The sequence below is a fragment of the Sturnus vulgaris genome, chromosome 4 (genome assembly GCF_052056855.1).
Source record: "Sturnus vulgaris isolate bStuVul1 chromosome 4, bStuVul1.hap1, whole genome shotgun sequence".
NCBI lineage: Eukaryota > Metazoa > Chordata > Aves > Passeriformes > Sturnidae > Sturnus > Sturnus vulgaris.
The window spans coordinates 5,961,095-5,987,179 of record NC_142246.1 but is presented as its reverse complement, the minus strand read 5'-3'; the positions used below and the strand labels follow the sequence as shown (position 1 = coordinate 5,987,179).

Here is a 26,085-nt window from a genome sequence, read left to right as displayed (position 1 = left end):
TTTACATTCTGGTCCCTTTCTTATACTGGCTGTGCAGCAAAGTGCATTCTCCAAGAATCACCCTGTTATCGGGTGATAATCCTCCATCAAGCAGCACCAAGTGTCTGCTACATGCCCTGAGTCCACAGCAGATTCTCCTCCTGCTGCAAACAGGAAAAAGGAGAAATTGAACAAAACCAGGCCAAGTGCTAGCCGGTAGGCAGCTGGAAACTGCCCTGAACTCTGTCCTCACTTCCACCATCTCAGAAAACCAGAACTTTGTAGACCACATGCTCAGGATGCTGATCAGTCAAAAGGTGAGCAAGATACCTGATTTCACCCCCTGCTTTGTAACCTTCCCCTTGGCTCCCTTAGCATCCTCCAGCACACTGATTTTCACCCAGCTCTTCCTTCTCCCAGACAAGCACCAATGAGCATATTTCTGTGGCAGCCTCTGCAGAGGAATCTCTGATTATCCAGAGAAATGTCTTTGGGAGTCTTTGGGAATGCTCAGCCCAGCAAGTGACCCCAAAATCTCATTGCTGGGCTGAGCAAGCCTTTTGAAGATGGTCAAAAGCATTTCCAGTGAACCCCTAGTCACTGAGACAGCATCTGAAGGTTTTTTAATACTGCCTCCCTCAAGAACATTTCTCAGGAGCCAAGCATCCCTGGGTTACCATGCCAGCTCGGAGCTTTGCTTCAACCCAAATATTATTCCTGAAGACACCACGCTTCATCCAACAGCCAACAGCTCAGCACATGGACCTCCCCGCTGTGTGTTTCCATATGGATGCTCCAACATTTGTTTTGAGAGTTATCCTGTTCCAACAGCAAACATAAAGGTCAGTGTGACCTCTCCTTATCACACAGCCTTTCCTGCGTGGAATTCATTGTGATCTGGACCCCAGTGGCCATTGCATCATTTCTGTTTATGTGTAACCTCTGTCACTCTGCAATCTTATCTGCCTGCAGCCGGCTGCAGCAGAGGATGCGCAGCAGCACAGCCAGCCCTGGCAATCCTCAAACACTGGAAGGGGCCAGCTGAGAGCGGAGGCCAGTGAACGATTAGCAAAGCAAATCTGCAGTCACTGACAGCCCCATGGAAATCAGCTCTGTCTCTGTCAGCCCAGGGCAGGAGCGGCTTTGCCCCAGCCCTACTCACCGATGACGATGAGGGTGTAGTTCACGTTGGTGCTGCCGAAGCCGTTGGTGGCTTTGCAGATGTAGGTCCCTGCATCTTCGCTCTCCACCTCCTTGATTTTCAGCCCTTGCTGGAGGATGCGGAACCGCGTCCAGCCGCTGTGGATAGTCCGTCCGTCCTTCATCCACATGGTGAGGGGCGGGGGGTCGCCTTCCACCGGGCACAGGAGCTTGATGGTCCTGCCCAGCCTCACGGACTGGCGGTGAATCACTTTATCAGCGATCCTGGGGGGGCCTAGGAGAGAAGAGAGACAGGAACAGCTGTTATGACTTTTGCCAGTGACACAGCACTGATTCAAAGCCGAGTCATCAATCTGCCCATTGCACTGACTGCTATACAGAATAAAAGGTGCTTACCAAAAATCACTTACAACCAAGGCTGAAAATGTCAGCAGTTACAGAGAGATACAGCAAGACCTGAATCTGTAGCCTTGCCATCAGCAGCAGCTCAAGCTAACCCACCGGGGAAGCCTAGCTCTGAGGCTCTATTGCTTTTCCAAAATTTCCAGCATTTTCCCATCACAAGAAGGAGCCCCACACACAAACTGTTCTACTGCATTTGGTAAAGAAACTGTAGTTGTTTTAAACTTAACACCTGAAGGCAAAATTAGTAACAGGAGTGGTACTTACAACAAAACACTGCCCCCCCACTCCCAAATGTTTTAATCCTTTCATGTTGCATGTACAGTAATTCCCTTTAATAGTCACCAGATGGGCTTTATCCGAGACACATAAGCCTGCAGTTGTTGAACACAGAACATTCATTGGGTAGTGCTTCAATGAATGATACAGCTTAGCCTGACATGCTAACACTGCTTATAGTCCAAAAGAGGATATTTTTATAAATTTCCTTAGCAACCCTGCCGGTTTGACCCACCTGACAAATATTTGCTCTTTGTAAAAGGTGATAATTTCACACAAAAGAGAGTGTCCCTGGAATGTCAGAGTAAAAACACTGCCACATGATAACAGGATGCACTTGGACAGGCCAACAATCAGGAAAAAAAGAAGTGATAAAGACTCCAACAGTGGGAATGGTCCCATAGCTGGATTCCAACTGAAATTCTTTCCCAAGGCTCTGAAAACTTGAGAGTCTTTCCTGCATCTGCCTTTTCATTAATTGCACAAGTTCTCTACACAGATTGCAATAGCAGTGCTCTTCCCAGAATAGTCTATTAATGGGTGTGATAATGACTGCCCTGTTCTTGCACAAGGACAAAATGTTTTGCTAAGGATTGCTGATGCTGAGTTGCACCCAAAACCCACAAGATGTTTGTGGGATTTGGAACTGTTCCCTCATATTTTACTCCTGTTCCTAGTGTTTTACAGGATTGGACCAACAGGGGATAAACTACAGAGCTCATAGCTGCACTTCCTCATGACTAATTCCTATTATTCCAAAGTCTGCCTGATTTTTCCTCAGCATGACTAAGGCAGTACATACAGTCCAGCTCCTGAATGACTCCAGAGCTGCTGTTGCAGTTACTCATGTTGAATTTCACTCATGACTTTTGCAGATTTGTCTGGTGAAAACAAATGCTACTCAAGCTGAGAAAAGAGTGGTGAACTAGCTCAAACTTATTAAAGAGTTTAACTAAGAAGCTGGTTAAATCAATGGGTCTTAGACAAACTCAGATTCTGATGAACTTCTAATGACCCAAAGTAAGGACCTTGAGAGCACTTATTCTGAAAAAGTCAGAGAAAACAAAGATAACAAAGAAGGCAAAGATAACACTCCCCCTCCACATCTTCTGCAGTCACCTGTGGGACAGCATCTCAGAGGTGATTGTATCCTCCCATACTCCAAGGGAACTGGCAAAACACCATGAGAAATCCTGCCTGTCCAGGTGTTTTTAAAACTTCCAAACTACCTTTATGTTCTTCACCTTGTGAGATTTCCAACCATCTCTTTGGATGAAGAGATAACCCCAAGACCTTTCGAATGCTGGTCTGACACAAATGGCATTGCTGACTATTTTAAAGTGAAAATCCACCCATGAAGAGGGGCTGTGTGTCTTGGCTTTGATAAGGCAGAATTCACATACACTGGGTAAGAATCCACCTCCAAATTCTGTTACATTTCCCTACATGGTGCCCTCACTCACTGCTGAAATGAGCTGAAATGCCCAGACTTGCTGAAATCCTGGGTTGGACCTTGGAGAGGTTCTTTCTGACCCAGAACCCTGACAAATCAAGTCAAACTTTAAGAATAGTTTCACTGCAACCTGCTTGTAAGCCAAGATACTACTTCATGCATATTCAAATGACAAAAACAGATCTATAATTAGTACTGGGGGAAAAATGTTTGGTGCAGGGCAAGCAGGGACAGTGGAGAGAGAGCACCCTCCTCCCAGCTTGGAAGCCTGCTGCAGGCTCCTTCAAAACCCCTTTCCTTCCGACATTCATGTTGACTCCTGATGAATTTTGAGACCTGGAGGAATCAGATAGTTTCCCAGTCACGTCATGTGCTTCTCTGGGGCAGGCTGCACAAGCAGGGCTCCTGATGGCACCAGAGTTGCCTCTGGATCTGTCACATGTTTGGGTCAGTGGTAAGCTTGGTCCTCCTAAATGCCATTTTCCTTTGACTGACCTTTCATTCTGAGGAATTGTTGGATCGGTCCCTGTCACAGGATCTATCTGCAGACCTTTATGACATTTTGAAAAGGGTGCATTTCTTAGAGCTATTCTGCCTAAAAACATTACTGCAGCTCTTCATTAGCTCCCCCAGCAGCCTTCTCGGGAACAGGAATAAAAGTCTTCCCTCACTCTTTTTTCCTGCTGTGAATTTTACCAGATACAGCATGCACTTCTCAGTAGCGCACTGTTCTAGGACAAAGATGATAAGGCCTTGTTTTTATTCATTTAGTGCTCTATATCTTTCCATTTTATTACCTATTATCTTTGCATTAATAACTTTCTGCTCAAGCAGTACTCTCTGGAATCAGTGTTTTGATGTAAATATCAAGCACCATGACAATTATTACAATATTGGAATTTACTACAGTGTTTACAAAGAACCACAATATAATTCAGCACCTTCACATATGCCAGAGGCCTCAAGACACCCTGGCAAGCCAATGCTAGCTGGATCTCCTGAAGCTGGGCTACAGCAAGAACAAAATGTTGATATCATCACAGATGTGTCATGTACAGGCATTCATTGGGTCTTATTTCACTACATATCTGTAGAGCCCTGGGACTGCAACAGTGATGGATGAATGCTTCTGCAATCAAGACACACTTTGGCACATCTCACCACTCTGCAGCATCAGAGGCATCAGGGGAAGCAGCAGAGAGGGGTAAGTTTGTTTTGCAAAAGGTCCTTCTCCAATATCCTCTGGGCAGCGGGTGCTACTGACACAGAGCTGCCTCACACACTATCTAGGCAAAAACATCTTTCCCCTCTAAATCTAGTCATGGAGCTGCTCAGCACCACTCAGGTTCTCTTGGAAATTAATGTCCAGGGTTTCTCTATGCTACATGAACAGAGCAAAAAGATGTAGTAAAAACATGCTGAGCCCAGAAATTTCCTGTGTGCACTGTCACTGAAACAGGAGATCGCCACCTTCCAGACGTGGCCCCTAGTAAGCCAGGGGGTGGCCAGCAGAGCAGAGTGCCCAGCTAGCCCTCCCGAGGCACTGATGTGGCAGTGTCCCTGGTGTCTGACCCTGCAGGGCCGGGCACGTGTGTGCTCACAGCTGAGCGCAGTGTGGGAGCAGAGCCCAGCACACAGCCCCTGCAGGCTGGATACATTTCTACAGCTGCTTAGCAAGGCAAAATCCCAGGAAAGCACCTGCTGCTTCACCTACAGCTGCCAGGGAGGTAAAAACAGGCTGAACCCTGGCTCTAGCCACCGAGTTCCCATCCCTCACTGCTGCCAGTCTGTCCCGTGCTCTAACACAGCATTAAAAGGCAGATGAAATTACTCCTCAGGCAGTCAGTATCACGATCTCTGCCATCCTGGACCCTAGCTTTGTGTCCTGTGTGAGCAGAAATTATCTAATTGAGTGCAATACCCTGTCTGCTCACTATAGTGCTGCTCTTGCCTTGTTTGTGGGCAAGAACCACAAGAACTAGAAAGCAACACCATAAGGGATCGTTCTGAAACCTGAAAACATTTCATTAAACCAGACAGTTAAAACAGTGACTTCATATATTTACCAATGCATAATTAATGCTAATATATATCATCTCTGGCTAGGGGGGGATGAATCCTGTGAGCTGCCGTGTGCCTGCACTCGAGGGCCAAAGGTCCAGACTGGATCCTTTCAGGGTGGAGTAGCAGAGAGCAAGAGCCCTCTGGCCCTGAGGAGGAGTCCCTACACTGTGCTCCCCTCAATTTTTTAGCCATTAGGCAGTGATTCTTGGATACATCAGCCTTTATTAACTGCTGAGAATCTCCAATCCGTGATGCTCCTGGACACAGCAATTACTTCCTGCAGCATTTTTTCATGGGATATGGGAGAAGGGCATGAAAACAAGGCCCTAGATAGATACTTCATCCAAGATTTTTAGGCATTTTTTGTAGTCAGGAAGGGAAGCCTTGCAGTTTTCCCCCAGGTAAGGACAACTCTCTACAGCCACAGGGCACTGCTTTTAAGCCCTATCACAGTGGAGACAGTGAAGCTGGTTCTACAGTCTGAACAGAAGGAGCTCTCTCAAAACTTAAGCCCCACCTTGACACAAGCCCAGTGGGGGCAGGTTTCTTAATTCCCCCTTGTCCTCAACCCAATAATTTGAGAGAATAATTTCTTAATACTCTCGCTGAGGAAGAAGGGTGGGATTTGACTTTGCGGATGTGACCCGGGAAGAAGTGATGAGAATGCAGCTGCCTCCCCCCTGTGCCTCGTTGTTATTCTTTCTCCAAATACAAACTAAATATAACTTTGCCCCGTAACATTCAAATCATTTTAGTTGCTAGCAGGGATCATGCCTGGAGTTCCAAGGGCCAGGGTGCAATCAGGCTTAAAATATAATTTAAACAATCCAGAACCTACATTTTCCACCAAGTTATTTTCTTGCTTGTAATTTCTCCATCTGCAAATACATATAAACACAACTAGAAAGAAACCAACAAGCCCAGCCAGATGCCAAGTTTTCTGTTCAGGATCATATAAACCCAGTCAAACATTAACAAGGAAATGCCATGATCACCTCATTTGTTTTAAATATTTCTGCTCATATACATGCAGACAAGTGTGCAGATTTATTTGCCTCATTTACGAATACAAGCAACTGGAATCTCCATTCTGTTCCATTATATAAAAGACAGACTCTACACCTGTCTTACTGAACAGCTGGGCAATTTTCAATTTATATCCACTATCCTACACCACAGAAAAGCCCCACTTGCTGCTTTGCTGCTGACGCTGCTGTACTAGCATTCCTGCTCCCCTCCCCAGTGCCTTGGGAAGGGATAGTGGTTGCCATTTCTTGGCAAAAGGAGTTATGTAAAACCCAAGAAAGCCTCTTTGCTTTAGCAAACAGTTATTTCCGGGAAGCAGCAAAAACAATTTCTAGAAGTGTATTTAAGATGCAACAGTGGAATACCCTGGAGCTTCCTGTCCGTATTTCTCACAGTTAAAAACACACACACATGTAATTATATTTTCCTGGGCTGCATTGCAAAGTTCATGCACTCGTTCAACTCATACATGTAGTAAACATGATTTACAGCTCTGTGTGAAAACCCTCTAGATATATGGTGTTTTGATAGTGACTCAAACCCAGCACTATAATTTAGTAACACCTAGCAGTGAAAGCTAAATGATTTCCCACTCCACATTCCTAACTTTCCATGAACCCCTTTTTACTGCTAACCTGGGGAGGAGATACTGCTTCTACAATTGTTTGGACTTAGCCTTGCTATTCCTTCAACTAAACTGCACACTAACATCAAGCTTCACATATGGTGAACGCACCAGCACTGACCCACGTCCTATGAGACCATTTGCCATCATACAGTTCAAAGTGAACTTTATTAACACATTAAACATAATTACAAAGAGGAAATTCCAAGGAAGGTCAACAAGCCCGGACAGTTTCTTGGAATGGAAAGTAATTTATAATATCCACATACTGTATTGTAAAGTTTATAAAGAAGTTAAGTAAGTTTTAAGAGCCCCATGGGTTATGTATATTTTATTATTTAATACCAAACACATCCACTTTCCATGTAGATAAGATTTCTTTTGAAGTGCTGTGTTAGCAAATTAGCAAAGTCATTTACAATGAAGCACCCAAACAACCCATCAACACATGGAATTAGCATGAGGAGCTGACACACAGACAGTGAGGAAAACAGAACTAAGCACAGAAATGTTTCATTACAACAGTGAGATGAAGGAATTGGACAAAGGTCACCAACCAAACTGCTCATTTGGTATAAACACAATTTCTTACACCAAAACCTGAGGCAACATTTGGCCTTCACCATGCTCATCACTGTAAAACCTGAGCTTCCAAAGTCTTTACTGTCAGGGTGCTTCACAGCAAAGTGGATTTCCTTTACCTTTCCCATGCTTCAAAACATACACAGGCAGCTGGAAAGGACCCTCTAAAAGCCATGTTTGAAACACACATCCAGAGTTGCCTATCTTAGGGTACCTGCTGCTACAAAGCTAGGCTGGACCCCACTCCTGCTTACAACCAGAGTTTAACCTTTTCTACAATAGTTTAACCCTCTCTTCAAGACCAACATGAGGATTTTGCACTCACACTCTCTGCATATCATTATTACCACTATTTGTATTGGTATTCAGGCTGTAATGATGATCAATGGACAGAGGCCTGGCTCTGCTAGGACAAACTCCACCAAGGAGCAAATCCCACAGGGAAGGCTTTACAAAGCAGTGCTGGGGACAGTTTCAATCAACATGAGTAGGTGTTCCTGAAAGAGGGGAAGTCTTGGCTCTCTGCTCAGTTGGAAGCCATTATATGGAGAGCAGAACTGATAAAAATGCTTTTTGAGAGAGATAAAAGGATGAGTGTGTTGCCTATGTATTCCATTAACTAATGGAATAAGCAGTTCAAAGGACTGGTCAATCCAATCTTTTCATATTTTCAAAACAAAACAGTTTACATTTCCAAAAGGTATGTGTTAGCCAAGTAAAGTAGGGGTCAGCGTGGGGGTAGCTGGTCCAAATGCTTTGGTATGTGACATGAGGAGATCAGATTAGATGAGCTAATGGGTCCTTCTTGGCTTGAAAACATAGGCACCCACAGACAAAAACAATGCTTATCAAAAACAATCAAAAGATTAAAGAAAAAGCCAACAGCATCTCTGTAGAACAAAGACTCTGAGCGAGGAACACAAAAACACCACAAGTATTTGCTGCCCAGCCCCGATGGCTGGTCAGGCTTAGATTTGGAATTCATGAACTGTTTGCAGGAGCAAGCTCCAGGCTTGGGGTACATTGCTCAGCCCAACAACTTGATGGAGAAACCAGCTTTGCAGATCCATTTCACAGCAAGTGAAGTGCCATGTTTTCTCTTTCTTCCCTACCTCTGTGGCAGGAGTTGCTTTCCTGATGAAATGGATATTTATTGATAGCACAAAAAGTACCTGCTGTATTTTTACATAAGTAATAACTAGCCCCTTGGGTGAAGGCTGCCGGTAAATTTCCTACTCTAGATGTTCCAAAACTAGGAAAAATAGAATATCTGGAAACATGTTACATTTAATTAAGTGCCCTGCATACACATTTCACTGACATTTAATAAAATAGTTATTGTATGTTAAACAATTGGCACTTGATTATTGCTTAGATTTATTGCAGTCCAACAACAGTAGATGAGATACATATCTCTTACGTGGTTTCTAAATCCTTTGTGCATATGTTTTCAATAATCAGTTGGTATTTATTTAACATGAAATTACCATCTTATTAAATTAAATGTGCATGGGTGACATTCAATTTCAATTGTTGCCGAACATTTTTTCAGCAGCAAAAAATAGTAACTTTATCCCTCAGGTTTTGAGGTAGCAAATGCAAAAGAGAGTTAGGATTACTTCAAATTACTTTTGAAGAAACAGACTTCATATGCTGGAAAGTTTCTAGTGTGGAAGAAAATACATTATTTATTGTTTCTCAAGTGCTGCCAGCGGGCTTAGTGTGGGCCAAAGGAGAAGACTAATATTTCTACTCAAATGCTAAAATTATACTGACAGCACAGTTCAGGTATGCAGCTCAATGGATAACCAGAAAACTTGCTTTAGAGAAGAGATAAGTGCAACAAAGGTGTGTTGGCACACACCCACACAATTTACCTCTTCCATTCCCATTCAAGAAGGCAAGCCCATCTAACAAATGGCACTCCTAACTTGTTGGGCATTTTTTCAAAAGAAATGGCCTTAAAACATGGCTTTGAGATTTTAAAATTAGAAGTTGTTTTTTTAGCCTCCTATTTCCAGGAAGGACAAACTGCTTAATTCTGGAAGAAAGCTAGAAATCCTCTGGCTTGAGGGAGGATCCAGAATCCAACTGAAATTCCATAGCCCCAACCTGCTCTCTCCAAACCCAACCCAAACGTCCACCATCTCCACCACAGGTCACAGAGGGACCATTCCTGCCAACACAAGGCATTTGTTTGCTTCCCATAATCTCTGGGAAACAATCCAGTCAGGCAGCCCTGAATTACCTTCTGGCATGGATCTACCCAAATTTTAACATAAATACCACTGTACTATGCCCTTCCAACTGTTTCACAACCATGAAAATCGTGCTTCACAAGCCCAGTGGATTTTCCAGCCAAATCGCCCACATCTTTAAGACTTTCAGTAAAACAAACCAAACACTCCACAAGACTCAGTTTAATTAATTTCTTTTTGGCAACAAAATTCCCCTTCAAGCCACTAATAGCAACCACATTCCAAATCCCCATGCTCCAAAGATAGGTGTTTATTTCTGAAACAACCTGCTCTTCTTTGTCCCTCCTCCCTGCATGCAGCATTTTGTCACCTACCCATTTGATTTGAACAGCTCCTAGAAAACAGGACGCCCAAGTTCACGTTTGGTGACACAGGCTCCCCTTGAACCTTGGTAGTCAATATTTAACCCAGTCTGAGCACTGTGCAGGGTTTAATAAGTAATTAGACGTTTCCCTAATAGACAGGCGCTTGTGTGAGCACTGTGCAAGCAGGAAATTGTAAGTGTCATTGTTTATGTCTGCAGGAAAACAGAAACCACGATGGTTGACTCTGTGCCATACTCAGGAATGATGGGAACACAGACCTTTAAATAGCTGGTTTGCCTTCCTGCTAGCCCACAGCAGCAACTTTTCAGCCACAGACTGACACAGGAGCGTTTTTCACTTGTGTCCAAGGATTTGTTTTTCGCCAAAATATTCTTAAATTTTTTTTTTACCAGAATTCACTCTAAGGTATAGAAGTGGAGAAGACTTTAAACTCTTCCATCCACTGCTGGGTCCTACTGGCCTTTCCCAATACCCAGGATAGAAAAGGTGGGATTAGGGCACTAAGGACTCAGAAGAAAACCATCTTGAACACTCACTCTCAATCATGGGACACTGCCAAAATATCCCTAAGCCTTCTGCTGTTGGGAAATCAGTGGCAGTGCCCTGCATGGCAAGGCTGCTCTCAGCCCTCCCTTTTCTCTGCCCTCGTCTCTGGGGGCTTCCATGTTTGGTCACCACAAAAGCGTGGTGACAACTGTTTGATGGTGACCACAAAGAGATAAACATCGTGGTATTTAAGAACTGCAGATATTTTCAGAGGCTTCTCTAGAACAGAAAGCATTTCCAGCTGAATGGCTGCATAGCAGGCTTGGTATGGAGCCTTTGACAGAAATGTTTTTCTTTGAGAAAATTAAATTTTTGTCAAGACACAACACTTTACCTGGTTTTCTCTTTCAAAGAGTTTTGCATGGTTTTCTCCCCTTTCAGCTTGAGAAGTATTTTGTGTAATAATTTTGGCCAAAGTCAAACACATGCAATCAAAAAAGTTGTTATTTTAAAAGTATATTGATTAAGCAATGGTAATATTTTAAACTGGTTGTTGTGTTCCTAAAATATGAAAACAGTTTTGATTTTGGACAGAAATTAACAAATATATATATATATATATATTCATACATATGTCTCTGTGTATATTTATAACTTGTCTTGCTCTAGAAGAAAAATCAAAAGTAAAAAAATAAAAATTTTGTTCTAAAAGAAAAATGCAACACACCTTCAGAACAGCAGCATTTTAAAATCCTGCCTGAAACTATTCACTGTTGCCCTACCAAAACCTCCCATGGTAGATATGATAGGAGCTGACTCTATCTGAATTAAACTCTCATCATAAAGCTCTACCTTACATATACCTACATCAGTGTCTTAACCTGGAGCAGAGACGTGCTTTAAAATTAATTTATTGATCTTCACCACCAATAATACTTAGTTTCACATCATGAAGCTGTTTTGTTGCACATGGACTGCATTGCTTTTGTATGAAATTGAGCTGCAAGGGGCATTTTGTTCTCAAGATCAGATTAAAGCTATTCTGAAGTGAAACACTCCTCTGAAATGGGGGTACCAGATCCTCAAAACTAAATGTTTTGCTTTATAGATCTAATATTTCAAAACCCCACCCGCTGCCAATGAAGCTACCTAGATCCCAGGGAAAACAAAAGCAGAAGCTGTCCTCTGGCATTTCCATTAAAGAGCACTCAATCTACATGACCAGACTGGAGCTGATCCAGAATAAACTCCCAAAATGCCTTTAGTGTGAACATCACCTCCTCAGCACCAAATATTTCACTTTAAAGATATGTTCCTGTTGTGCCATTCTACAGTCTAGCTTATACACACCAGTACATCACTTCCAAGAGGGGGAAATACTTGGATGCACTTTAGAATAAAGTTTTCCCAAGGCTGATTCATTGAAAATCTACATTTAAACTCTAGAGACACCCAGTCTCCTGGACAGGGAAAATATCACTGAATTCTTATAGCATTCCCATCTGGCTCCTGCTCTTCAGACACTGAAGCACACACTACCTGATGTAAAAACACAATACACTCACTGGGACAGAGGCAAGTGCAGCTTTCTGCAGCTTGCCTGCATCTGGGAGAGCTTCAAATGGACCCACGTCCTGTGGCCCTCCTCTGGTTTGTTCACAACAGGGTTAGTGCACTCTTACCTGGCTTATTCATTTTACTATCAGGAGAGAGTGAAGATTTGATGTACTCAGACTTACTATGTCCAATTGCACCACCTAGGACTGCCAGAGGCTGTGCTGTAAAGTCCTGGGACTGTTCAGCTTCTAAAATCAGATTTGCATTTAATCTGGTATGTCCAAAGGTTTGCTGCACCCCTTGCTGCTCAAAAGTTCCTTCACATCACCTGGAGGAAGGTGTTCCTCCTATACCTCTATTGCACACCAGCATGGAATGTGTCAGGATGAGTGGTTTTAGCAAACCAGCAGCTAGCAGTGGGTATATTCTGCCAAAATTGAACCACTGAAAACAAATATTTAAAATATAAATCCATCAGGATTCCCAAACTATCCAAAGGATTTGGATTTACTCCCCTTTGCTGAAGATCCCACATTGCCTGCCTTTTATCTCTGTCCATCTGCATCAGCAGCAAGATGGTGCTAATTATTATTTGATACACAAGCGAACTACCAATCCCCTGTTCTTAGCACAGCCTGTTGTTTTATTTGAGCTGCCCAAACTTCAGGAGCTAGAGAGACACACGGGAGTTCTGCTGACATTGACTGCCCCATGACTTCAAGTGACGCCATTCCGCTGGCGGGCTGCGCACTGGAATGTAACATCATATCCAGCAGGTAGATAGAGACACTGGAATATCAATTAATGTGCAATCCAATTACCTCAGTGTCTGGTAATGTGCAGTCCCAGCTACCCTCCTGCGAGTGGAAAGGGGAGAAACCTTGAGAGCACAGGCGCTATCTAGGAAAAGCTGTGCACGGAGAAATATCCCACGTCCCATCGCGCACGTGCGGGCACCGGCACACGCACGGCGCATCAGCTGTCAGCAGGAATTCCTGGCTGCACACTGCAGTGCTGCCACAGCCTGTCTGCCCAGCCTGCCCCAACCCATGCCTTTGTCCACTTGCATAAACGTTTCTGGGCTTCTCCATTCACAGAAATAGGTTTTACTGTTGAAGTGACTTGAACTTGTTCTTGAGGGAAGGCACATCAGGAATCACTCTGTGCTGCTCGCTGGCATTTCTGAACAAGGAGTCAAGAGGTCAAAACCCAAGGTTAGAGAACAGCAGACATGCAGGATCCCTTGCTGTACCTGAGGCTGGAGAAATCAGCACGTTCCTAATCAGCTCCTAATCCCCTAATCTTTATTGCATGTAAATTCTAACCCCTTCCCAATGTCTGTGCCGTGGTATTCTCCAACCTGATTACGGTTAAACCCCACTGGAAGACTCTTCAACAAAAGATGGAAATGTGTAAAATCGATTTGCTGTATATCACAAACAGCAACACAAACCCCTCTGGGGATCAAAGAACCGCCATCAAATAGCAACAAATAGAGGGTTGTTAAAAACACTTCTTATCTAATAGTGGATGTGACTATTTGACAAAAGACAAAATTAACTTCCAAAGGGAGAACAGTGCTGCATTGTTTGACTGACAGTAAGGGATCAGTTCCTGACTAAGGCAAAACGGGCAATGTAAGAAAAGTCGTCATTTAAGGCCAAACTGTAAAAGTGTGAGGGTGGAAGACAAGACGGATTAGATGCACTCTGACTCACAATTTACTCCACCAACAATCTCAACTTTACTTCCAGAAGGTACAGCAGGAGCGCTATTGGCATGGAACAGATGGTCAATTATTTTGTCATTTAGCATTTTTCTTGATGTGAAGCAATAATCATTGGTAGGGCTGAGCAAAACACTTCAACTTCTGGTCCTGAGCTCAGTCAAGCTTTGCCCAAAATGGCTCCACTAAGAGGGTCCAGAACTTTGGCTCACTGAGAACAGCCTGGACTCCATTATTATAAGTGCAGCAGTTTTTAGTGTTGAAAACAATGAAAATTTGATAATGCTTCTAAAAAATAAAATACTTTGGCAAGATCTCTCTCTCCTATGTCACTTTCCTATGGTGAATATAAGGGAAACAAAGCCTCCTTCATGTAATTCACCAGAAGACAGAGAAAAATACTAAATTAGAAGAAAGCAGAGGCCAATCCAACTCCTGTGTTTCATCCATTGAGGGGAGTTTGCCAGAACTCACAATTTTAATTTTTAAATCTTTTGATATTAGGTGCTTGTTTCTTACTGTCTCTTATTGGAGGGCATAACCCTGAAGGAGAATCTCCTGTTTATTTAAACATGAAAGGAAATTTGTGACCTTTGTGATTGTGGGGAATCTCTAAATGCTCTGAAAACAGGAAACAAATAAATAAAATCCAATTTGTTGTAACATTCAAGCTATTTCAGCCAGAGTACTGTTTTTGTGGGGTCTGACCAAGGAGTGTTGAACACACAGGATTAGTAACGTGAGCGTTTCCCATGGATGTGTCCCAAGTGATTTGTTTAAGCATCTTTATGACATGCATTAACAAAAGGCTGCACTGGCTGTGGGATCCAAATGCTGTAGGATCTGAAACAACTTAGACTCCATTCACTATACAGGAGATTATAAGCAGGTGTCTCTCCTAGAGAAACTGGTACATTACAATCAACAGGAAGCTGGCTCATATTCCCAGATGTTTGTCATTATGGGAAGCAGGGAGATGTTAGGGCCAATAAAACCATATTGCTACTCTTGCAGCACCTACAGTCCAAGAGCGACTTCAGTAGCTCAGCTCTGCCATTGATAAAAGTTTTACAAGACCTCTGCTCCAAACAGCCCTGAAATCAAAGGTCTGTTTACTTAGCCTTTGCTTGCTGGGCTTTAGGATAGTGCAAGGAAGATCAAAGCAGGGACCTCGTTTAACATGTCCAAGTACACAACCAGCAAGTCTGTTTATGTTGGATTCCTACACACTGAGAGTGCTGCTGTCTGTCAACACTTCAGGCTCATTTTCAGCAATACTGGGTGAGGAGGGAAATATTCAGAAAGACCCCACAGATTTTGGTCCTGCTGAAACAGAAGTGAAAGTCAGAGCTGGGAGCTCTGCTTGTAACTGTGACTGCCAAGGTCAAACACGAACTCCTCGCAGGGAAAAGGAAACCATAGGTCAGAGATCTCTGGTCTCTGTTGAAGGGCTCCACCATTAAAATGCAGCTAAAGTCTGCACAAGGAGCTGGAAAAGAAATGTGGTTCTGTATAATTTGGTTCTGTACTACTTGGTTTTATATTTTTTTTTATTGGCAACGCACAATGAGACTCGGTTTGGCACTGGTAAGGGATGACACCCTGAGCACCTCATGCACAGAAAGAGGTGCAACAGCCACCAGCAATTCACATCTCCCACTTATACCTGTACAACCCCACATTGGGGATGGGATACTTTGCAATGACAGGCAATTTATTAACAAAGCTTAGTTTCCAGTGGCCTTATATTCTGTGGAACTATTTCCCAAGGCCTAATAGGGGGCAAAAATCTGATGACATCTTCATTTATTTGATTGTTTGTTACTGTTGAATTAATGTCTATGTAGAAAATTCATCTATATATTTAGAAAAGGCTGAAGACTTGCAATGGCCTTTGCCCCAAGCATGGTGGCAGTGGGATGCAGCACAACTGCAACCCCTTCTACCTGACTTCCCATTTTCACAAAGTTTGAATTTAGTATCTCTCACGTCACTCCTTCTGAAACAATGTGTGTGAAATTGGCTTACAAGCTTAAAAGCTACTGGAAGGGATGGAGATGGATTGACCCTCAAGAAATGTCACCACATGAATTTCATCTCTTTAGGACATCAATGTAAAGATCAGCCAGACATGGATAGGTGTGGAAAGGGTGCTCAGACAGAAGGAGACAGATGGTATTTAACTTTGCAAGTGGGGCTCTTTCTTTGAAAGACATATCTGAGGATATAACCCCCATATGGTATCACAGCAGAACCTCCACCAGAAAATCAAATAACAAACGTTGAGATGGATCCACTTAATGCTTATTCCTTTTACCTTTCTTGGTGTTCTAGGTTAAAGTTTCCTAGGAAAACCCTTTCATGTCCGAGCAATGTTGCTCAAAATAAATAGAAACTTGGGACCTGCAAAAGGCTGTAACCAGTGTTAGGAAACCAAGTCTCCCAACAGAGAGCACGCTCTGGAGCTGCCTCCTGAAGATGCCCTGCATCTCCCTCTGAAATACCCAAAAAGGCAGAGACAAGGCTCTGGACTGGCACTGGCCCATGGATGAGCCCAGCAGAAACAAATGAATTCCTGCTGCTCCTTCCCTTGGCTTCACAGAGGAGTAAAACTTTCTAAGTTAAAAAGTTGTAAGGACCATGTGGAGAAAATCTCACAAAGTGTGGCCCCATTGGGTCTCATTCCCATCCATCTCTCTGTACTATCTGCAGAAATGGTCCTTTAAAACAGAGACAAAAAAAAAAGGGAAGAGAACCTAATGGATAAGGTACTTTCTTAGGTCCTTGATAGTCAGAGAGCAAGGGTCACACAAGGTTACAAAGTGCCACAAAATTGTACAAAGCTGGAGACATCTTCTTCTCTTGAGGTGCTGTGAGGACACACACCAGATTGCCAAGCACCCTGTGATCACAGGCAGATGGGAACCTAGATGGATATGCAGGTCTTACGACTCACCAAAGAATCTTTGCAGCTTTCCAGGGGAGATATTTTCCCTAACAAGGCAATACAGCCAGTTTTGCTCCACCTTATTCCACTGCCTCCAGTAAAAATCCTCATCTACACTCCTAAACTGTTCCCTCCCCCTCCTCCTGGCTCCAGTATCCAATCCCTTCATACACTTGCAGACAGTTATTGTCCCCTCAGGTGTCACTTAGCCAGGCTATACATATATTTACAAGCAGCTCTTTTAATCTTCTCACATAAATCAGTCCCCCCAGTTGTCTGATCCGATCATCTGGGCCTGTCTCTCTCTGTCCGGACGAAAACCTTGCCTGTCTCCTGACATCTCCTGGATGTCGAGCTGTCAGCTCAAGCTCAGAGCTCTTAATCTTCCTCCCCCTCCCCACCTCCTTCCTTAATTGCTGTGGACACTGCTACTGTCCTGCCTGTCGCTCAGGCCCTGGTGTTATTTTTTGCTTTGCTCTCCCTCTAGCTCTCCCCATCCTGGCTCAGACCCTGAGCCCAAGTCTTCCTGCAGCTCCTTGATAAGCCCAGCCCTGGCTGCCCATCCACTCACTTTTTTTATTCAGACTCCCATCACATTTCATCAAGACTCCTCTGCTCCAGCCTTGGCAAAGCACACTCTTGCCTCATCCATATTAATGTTTTTCTAGGCACTGCTCTGGCCACTTCTCCCTCTCCTCACATTTACCTTTCCCTTTCCCTGCCACATCAAACAGCTGCTACTTTTCTTCACTTGTCAAGGCTCCTCCTGGCCTCTTCCCAATCACTGTTCTATCACCTCTTCCTTACCAAAGGTCCACCCTCTTCCAGCTGTGCCAGATGTCCAGCAACTCTCCTGCCTTTTTACATTTTTCAAAGAAAATCATAGGTGTTTCCTGCCTTGTGTGGGTGCAGCTCCCCACTGGCATTGGCTGAGGCATTGGCTCTCTCCCTGCACATGGCCCCTAAAGCTTTCCTGCACCAGGAACTCACCATCACTGGTCAGCAGCCAAGCCTGGCATCCTGCTGGTCCTCATGGCCAACACCATTGAACAGTTTAAACTAAAAGATGAGATTTAGATCAGATGAGAGGAAGAAATTCTTTACTCAGCACACACTGGAACAGGTTGTCCTGTAAAGCTGTTGCATCCCTGGAAGTGTTCAAGGCCAGGCTGGATGGGGCTTGGAGCAACCTGGTCTAGTGGAAGGTGTCCCTGCCCATGGCAGGGAGGTTGGAACTAAATGATCTTTGAGGTTCCTTCTAACCCAAACCATTCTGTGATTATAAGATTTTATGATTTCACTGCTGCTTTGCTCCATCCATCTTCCTGCCATCCTCCTTCATCTCTTACCCCCAGGTAGCTCTTCAGGCACAGCTTTCTTGTGTTCACACAACACCTTGCACAGTGGGGTGAGCACTGAGCACAGCAGTGACACACACCAATCATGCTAATCACAGCAGCTTCACTAGCACCTCTCTGCTGATTATCCTCATTTCTGCATCCACAGCATTAATGTATAATTGCATTTTAACAAGCTTCATTAGCACATTGCCTTAGTAAAGCTTAACACAGCCCAAGCACCCAAGGAAACCTCATGGTGCTTTTCTGCTCAATATAATTTTCAGGGCTTCTGTAACCTGATTTGTTAGGAATAACCTCAGGGCTGTAAAGCTTTTCTTCTGCCATCCAGTAATTAAGGAATAATTTGTCACGGAGCAAGTCAAGCTGCAGGGCAGGAAGGCCCTGTGCAATACAATGAAACTGTGTAAAGCAAAGCTCTGGGTACAGGAACAAAGCGAGCATCCCTCCCCTCCTTCTTCGTTAGCCAGGAGCTGGTGCTCAGCTCCTGCAAATGCTGCACAGACCCCTCAGTAATGCAGCTCTTGCTGCAGGCAGAGAAGGGCCTGTGTGCATCCTGCCAGCACACAATGGCTGTGGCTCTGCCCCTCCTGTATTTTTCTGGACATGGTGCAGAAAGGTAAACAGTCCCTTGCCAAACCCTACTGTTGGCATGAGCTGTATGATGGAATAGGATTAAGGAATGGGCTGCAAAACTTTTTTTAAAAAGTTTTATGAAGCTCCAAAGGATAACTGAAACTCCTTTTTTTTTTTAAATAACCAACCTGGGAACAAAAATGTGAGTAACTTAGGAATATGACCGATTGAGCACAGGTAATACATCTATCGAGTATGATGGGTATTTCTGTCTGGTTAAACGTTTCCTAGCCTTAATACTTTTTCCAGTTATCTCAGTCACATAAAAGTCAAACACTTTCCCAAACATTCCTGGAAAGATGCTTCCTGTTTTGGTGAGGGAGAGAGGGTATTTTTAAGTAAAAAATGATCTGACTATGCTGACTGTGTATGAATCCCAGTCACAAAACCAGAAGTAGTTCTGCAGATGGAGGTTGTTACCAGATTTTTTTTCCTCAACTTCCATAGTAACCAGATTAAGAAAGTGCTGGCAAACCTCAGTCACATTTCCAAAACCATACATAGGAACAGTATGGCAGGAATAGAAAGCTATAGAATATCAACTGCTACACAGTCCCAGACAGCTGTCTGTGAAAGCAGAAAACACGGGGTTAATGGCTCTTTTATACTTTTCTTTTAGGACTTGCAGACAACTGAGGACTGGTATGGAGATCACTGATCATTGCTGGAAATTCTCCATGCAAAGAGACATGCTGATCTTGTGAAGTGTCAGCAACACTCAATTCCCATTAATTTTAAGGGAGATCAAAGTTGTCAAGCATTCTGTAGGGTATTCTAAATCTGTGGACAGATAGGCTCCCATCTCACTATAAAAGAGGTTCTCCTCCAGCAAACCCCTCTCACACCTCTATTTAGCCATGCTTTGCAATTTTCCAGCTTAAGCACATAAAGAAGGGAAAAAAAAAACAGTTGTCAACTATGTGATAATACAATACTTGATTCTTAAGGTATATATACTTCTCACATCCTACTACCATTATTTTAACGTTCAGAGTTAAAGGAAAAACTTCACCCATCCCCACCTTCTTCCCCCTTAACCAGACAAATAAGGCATTCAGCTTGTCTGAATTTAAATTTTTATTGGAGTTGATCCAGCAACCAGAGCACATTGCTAGAAGCCAAGGTCCCGCTTCCTTCAATACACCTCCTTCATTCTGACTCCCTGCTTTTGTACAGCTTTGGTAATCTCAATCTGTGGTCAGGGATAGGATAAAATTTCAGCTATTTCCCCCCTCAACTGCACAAAACAGGGCTTGCTCTTAAATCAAAAGCCCTGCACCCTAAACCTCTGGTTAAGTACTTAACTACAGGCAAGTCTTTGAAATCATCACAGGCTTCTTTTTTTCTTTTTGTTAGATATAGTGCTGAAAACCACAAAAATCAGCCAAGATCTTGGGACTATCAAAGGTATTCAGAGTAAACTGGGGTAAGGGGGCTCATAGGGTGGCTCCCCAGTGCTTTCTTGGCCTGATGCTCTGAAATAGATGGCATTACCAGTCCTCATCAAAAATGTAAAATTTCCTCTCTTTTTCTCTAGGGCATGAGAATTTTTTTTTAACTTTTCTGGAAGCATTAGGAGGAGACAGCAACTGCAATCCAAGCAGAAGTCACTTATCTATCATTGCTTGGTAAATGACCTCCACCTTCCTGCACAGGATGGTGTGGGCTCACACATACCTCTACTGATGTTGAGATTTTCCTCTCTCAGTACTTCTCCTTTTTTCTTCTCATTCCCTCCTCTCTCTACAAATAGTAATTCAAGAACCATGATCACCCCTTCACTTGGCTTCAGGTCTCTTACATGGGCTAAAGTTACCTCCAATTCTCCAGCATGGTTTGGGGAATTTATTTATATTCCGTGTTCTGGAGATAGACCCCATGTCTTGCCAAGGGCTCTCATGGGTATTACAAAAGGAATACTGACAAATATTTATGGAACCTAAAATGAAATTCAAGACACTGTTAAAATAAAGTTTGCTTTAGGTTTTTTGGTTTTTTTTTAATTCTCCTGAAGAATTGACCCGGCTTTCTTGGCAAGAAGACTAATCCAAATGCTATTGGTATCTTAACAGCTCATAAGAACCACATGCTTCAAATAAAGCCATTACTATCAGACATGCTGAGTGGTTCAATTAAACAAATATGAAAATAGACACTTCATCCTGCTTTAACTAAGTGGGATCATTTCACTCCTGAATCCAGAATGACAATGAAAATGATATAGTATTTATAGAGCAGCTTTTTATCCTGAAAGATCCCAAAGGATTATGCAGACCCTGCTTCACACACTACTGAGCTGCTGCCACTTCCAGGGAGGAACACACGAGCTGTCCCACAGCCCTGAGGAATGGCACACGGCAATTTAGACAGAGGAGCAGAAAAGAATTCCACATTCAGCTGAAACCATAGAAAGGAATTTAAGCAAGTAGAATGGAGATTGTTTAAGCTGGAGCACATCCAGCACGGAGGAGGTATAATGATCTGGTGTTTGAAATACAGAAGTTAAGGCAAAACAATTAAAAAGTGCTGGTTCAAACTATCCAAAACCCGAAACTTAGGTAAGAAGGGGAAACACCATTTAACGATTTCATTCCTTCCACTTCAGCTGTGCATGGGAAATTCTCTAGAAGATGTTCTTGCTCCCTATTCCCTTCAGGAATACAAGAACCAGGAGTAATAACACTTTGCATAGCTGCCTGTCCACGTAAGGATGACACAGGATACATTATGAATTAAAGGCTTCAAAAAGCTTTGTCTGGCGGTCTCACACACGTCAGAGACAGGAAAATACCAGGTCCATCTACATCACACATTGACTGCTGCCAGGATCCCTGCTGGCATCTCTGCCTCATTTCACATTAGCTGCACTGCAAATATAATGTAGCTCGTGGGGAGAGTGAGACTTGTCCAAGGCTGCCCTGTGAGTCTGTAGCAGCAGCATCAGGAATCCAGTTTTGACTCCCAGTGCTCTACTGGGACAAGCAGGTGATGCCTCCCCACTCCAGGACAAATCCCCTCCTGGGAAACCATGGCCTTGCACAAGGAGCTCAGTCTACTATGTCAATAGATGCCCAAATATTTTCCAGTAAAATTTTCTTTTGTGAAAGACAGAAAAGGAAACCACTGATTTATGGAGCAGCAGCATGGCAGGTCATGGTGAAACAGGGAAAATCCAACACTTTAGGAAGTTAGGGACACAGTGACATGACATGAAGTCGTGGGCACACACCAAATGTCAGCTGCAACTCTAAGGGTCACAGCAAGGCCTGGAAGCAGCTCAGCGTGAGGAGTTCAGCCCGTGAATGTGCTCATGATGACACAGCTGCAAAGAATCACAGAACAGAGTCACAGAACAATTTGGCTTGGAAAAGACCTTTAAGATCAAGTTCAACCATTAAACTAGCACTGTCAAGTCCACCGTCCCTACATGCCACATCTGCACATCTTTTAAATCCACTCAGGTACCATGAGGAGAAGCAGCCCTGACAATGTTACTGCAAACATGCCTCCAGTACAGAGCTGTGGAAAAAATACAACTGTGCCATGAGAGTTTTTTACCTGGCACACAGACTAGCACTAGCATGAGCCTGTCTACAGAACAATTAGCAGAAAGCACCAATCTTGTAAAGCTTCTTTCTTTTTTCCAGTTCATTTAGCCTGAAGTAGAGCAATCAAGACTCTTCTGGCAGGATATCACATTCTCAACATGTAACCACTTAAAGGAAGAGGACAACTATTGCAGAGAGATGTCCCAGGAGAAGAAATCATTGTACAAGTGAAAGGGATTTCTTTGGAGTGACTTTCAAAATAATGTGAAGCTGCTTTCTTGATTCTTTTCTCTTTTTTTTCTCTTCTCTTTTTTCTTTTCTTTCTTTTTTCTTTTTCTTCTATTGTCTTTTCGTCTCTTTTTTCCCCCAGGACTGTACTACAAACCTTTCTTTTTCTAGTCAGCAGTTGTTCACAAACATAATCTTCTGTGGTTTCAATAAAGTAAGCAAGGCAGATAATCATGTGATGTGAGGAGGAAGGGGGTGACTCCATGGCCATACAACCTCCAGGCACTTTTTTTTCCTGGAGGGAAGTGGAAAGAGCAAAATGAAAATACTCAGATTAAGAGATGAGCAAAGAAGGAAGACGTGGCATGCTGTGTAAAGAAGAAGACTTCCATTGGCTCTACAAACTGCTAAGAGCTAAGTCTATTCTCTTATTTATATGTATTTTAAGGTGCTTTCAGTACTCACAGAACTCACTTCACTGACAGCAGAGGGAAAAGTGCATCTACACAGAGATTGTGCATTTCCCTGCCACGACAGGGAATGTGTCCTCAGGTATGACAGAGGAGGAGGACACAGAGTTCAGCCCTGCCTGCCTTGAGGTCACACAACACACAGGACAGCAGAACTCCAGACCCACACAGCATTGCAGGAAAAGGCTGTGGAATAAATCATGGCTAAGCAGGTAAGGAAAATAGGTGCCAACTCTAGTTTGGGAGGAGCATTGGACTGAGGCCACCAGCTCTGCTGCTGTTTTGGAACAAGAAACCCTCTATTTTCACCCTTGAGCAAGAGCCAGGTTGGACTAAAGGGCAGCAGTGTGACCTGGAAGGAACTTTGTGCAGCAGCCTTAAGGCAGAGCAGCCCACACAAGCCACGGGACCCAGGATTTCATACAGAAGTGACTCCGTCCCTCTGCTCCTGTGTGAACACGCTGCTCCTGGTGAGTAAGCCTGTGTCATCCTGCAAGCCCAGGGTGTTAGGAACACACCCAGCTCCACAGCCCAGTGGATGGTGAACATTTGCAATGCCACCCTTTGAAATACAGCACGGGGCTGTGCACAAAACCACACACCTGCAGGACAGGGCAGAGGTGGGGTGGTCTTGCTTCTGCACAGATTAGCAGCCAAAATGTGTGCCTTGGAGAACCTCTGGCTGGTGTTCAAGGAAAGAAACCAAGCCTGGCAGAGAGTGTACCTTCTCTCTCCCACCCTCCCAGTGCCTTTAGGAAGGTACACTGTGCTCTGGCTGGTGCACCTCTGCTGATACACCCACCCTGCACAGCCTGAAGATCCTGCTGATCTCCCCACTCAACTCCTCTGACCCTGGAAATGCCCAACAAGCCATCCAGGCTCTGCTAAAGTACAGCAGCTGTTGCTGGAAATGAAGGCAAAATGGAAAGGGCAGAGGCAAAAGAGGATGTTTAAATAATGCAACAAATGACTGGAGATACTAACAAATATTTAAAATCTATTTTTATAAATAAAAAGAAAAAAAGATGATTGCAAAGCTTAGATTCTTACAATTGGTTCCTCTGCATATGTATATGCAAGCACACATGAACAGTATGTAAAAATGCTGCATTTTATCACATCTCTTTGCAGATCAGGACACGACATCAACCTACATACAAAAATATCTATGCGTGTGTATGGCCACATATTTTGTGAAAGTAGAGCTTTAGCACTATATTAATGAAATGGGTGATGTTACCCCACAGGCACGAGGGCTCTCTCTCTGTATCATGAAATACATGGCTATTTGAGCATATGCAGGGACTACATTCTACAACAGCGTGACATCACCAGCCCCACATTCAGAGAATAATCATGGCCATGTCTGCACTGCAAAAACTGGCCTTATAATTAAAAAAAAACCAGTGCAGTTCAGCCAGTACCAGCAAGAGCAGTGCTCTAATGCAATACTGAACTCAGCTGTTTTTAGTGTTGGATCATCTCATTCTACTCAGAGTGGGGTAAGAAAAACCATGGGGAAAAGCTCCCCCACCCCAAAACCCCCTTGCCATAGTCTAATTGCATCAGCCATTAAGAAAGTGAGGGGAAAATGATATCACAGTCCTCGGATATTTTTGTGAAATGTAAAAAGAAAAATTCTATTACAAAGAGAGGTAACAACAAATAATGAAAATCAAGAACCTCAGCATTTTCTTAAAACTTTAATCTGTGAACATTTTTCTATCTGGTCAGATATTTAATCAGCAGTTTGGGAGTGATTCATTTCAATCCTGGCAGCTGATACTAATATTTTATCTTTTCAAGCTTTTTGGTAAAAAGTAACCTTAATTGTAGATCAAACCCAAACCCTGCCAAATCAGACAATCTTAAATTTCATTTGAAGAAAGCAAATGGCAATCACAACCTCCCTGGGAGACAATTTTATTCCTACTATTCTTTATTTGTACAACAATTAGCCTTTTTCTGATCCAAGATAAAGTCCCCCAGGCACAGTTGTGAAACATGATAATAATAGCTGAGTGCTGGGTTTTTTAAAATGGACCTGATGAATGACTAAAATCAATCATTCCCTCAAAATTTTAGCTATGATTAGATGACATCCTGCACCCTGGAAGTGTTACCTCCAAAATTTCTCAGTTAGACCTAAGGGTGGTATAGGAACATCCTGAAGTTCCATGTCTTGCAGCAGTTCATGGGTGTTATGTTGTTCCATGGTGCTTCTGCAGCTGTGCCCTGGAACAGCCACTAGCTGCTCTTCTTAAACACAGAATACATAAGATTTCATGCACATCAGACTTTAAAAAGCCAAAAAAACCCCTTCCCCTACGTGGCAATGTCAATGAGAAACGAAATTAACTGAATTCTTTCATGCCTGGAGCCAATGAGCTGAAACACAGGACAGCACAGCAGCTCCCCACGTCAGGCAGCAGGGAAGAAACACACTGAGACCTCATTCCAGATGCACCTTATCATTTCACTGGCACGCAGTGATGGATGGACACATCAGCAATGCACCCCTTCCCTCTGGTATGTCCCTATCCCTCCATTCCCTTCCAGGGACAGTGAGACCACTGCAAAGTGACCTCCCTTGTGCAGGCAGCTGGGAGGCTGGCCCGTGCAGAGTTATCCAAAATCTTCCATTCCTCTGCACAGATTGCTTCTGGCATCCAGATAAAAGCAGAGGGAGATGACAAAGCACTTGTGCCTGGAATTCCCTGAGTTTCATTACCAATCACCAAGGGCTTAGCCAGGGCCAAGCTCTATGGTTACTGCACAGCCACGTTTTTATTTTGGGGTGATAAAGGTCCATTCAGTACTGCCAGGGAGCCTTGAGGGGTGGGACACAGTGACACTGACCCAGGCTCATGCTAACAGTTGAGACATGCAGTGCCACAGCACTTGTCCTGCTCTTGCAGTGCTTAACCTATGTCAACTGCTGCCTGAGCCATCTCCTCAAGACCTGGCAGTGACA

At 43.6% G+C, this 26,085-nt stretch overlaps 1 protein-coding gene across 3 annotated transcripts in view; it reads right to left on the bottom strand.

The window, feature by feature from the left end:
- FGFRL1 (fibroblast growth factor receptor like 1) overlaps positions 1-26,085 on the bottom strand; it is a 170,341-nt gene that overhangs the window by 87,798 nt on the left and 56,458 nt on the right. For all 3 annotated transcript variants that reach the window (XM_014895202.2, XM_014895203.2, XM_014895201.2), the window contains exon 3: positions 1,142-1,414. In XM_014895202.2, the coding sequence (XP_014750688.1) occupies positions 1,142-1,414 (273 nt within the window). The remainder of the gene's footprint in view (positions 1-1,141; positions 1,415-26,085) is intronic.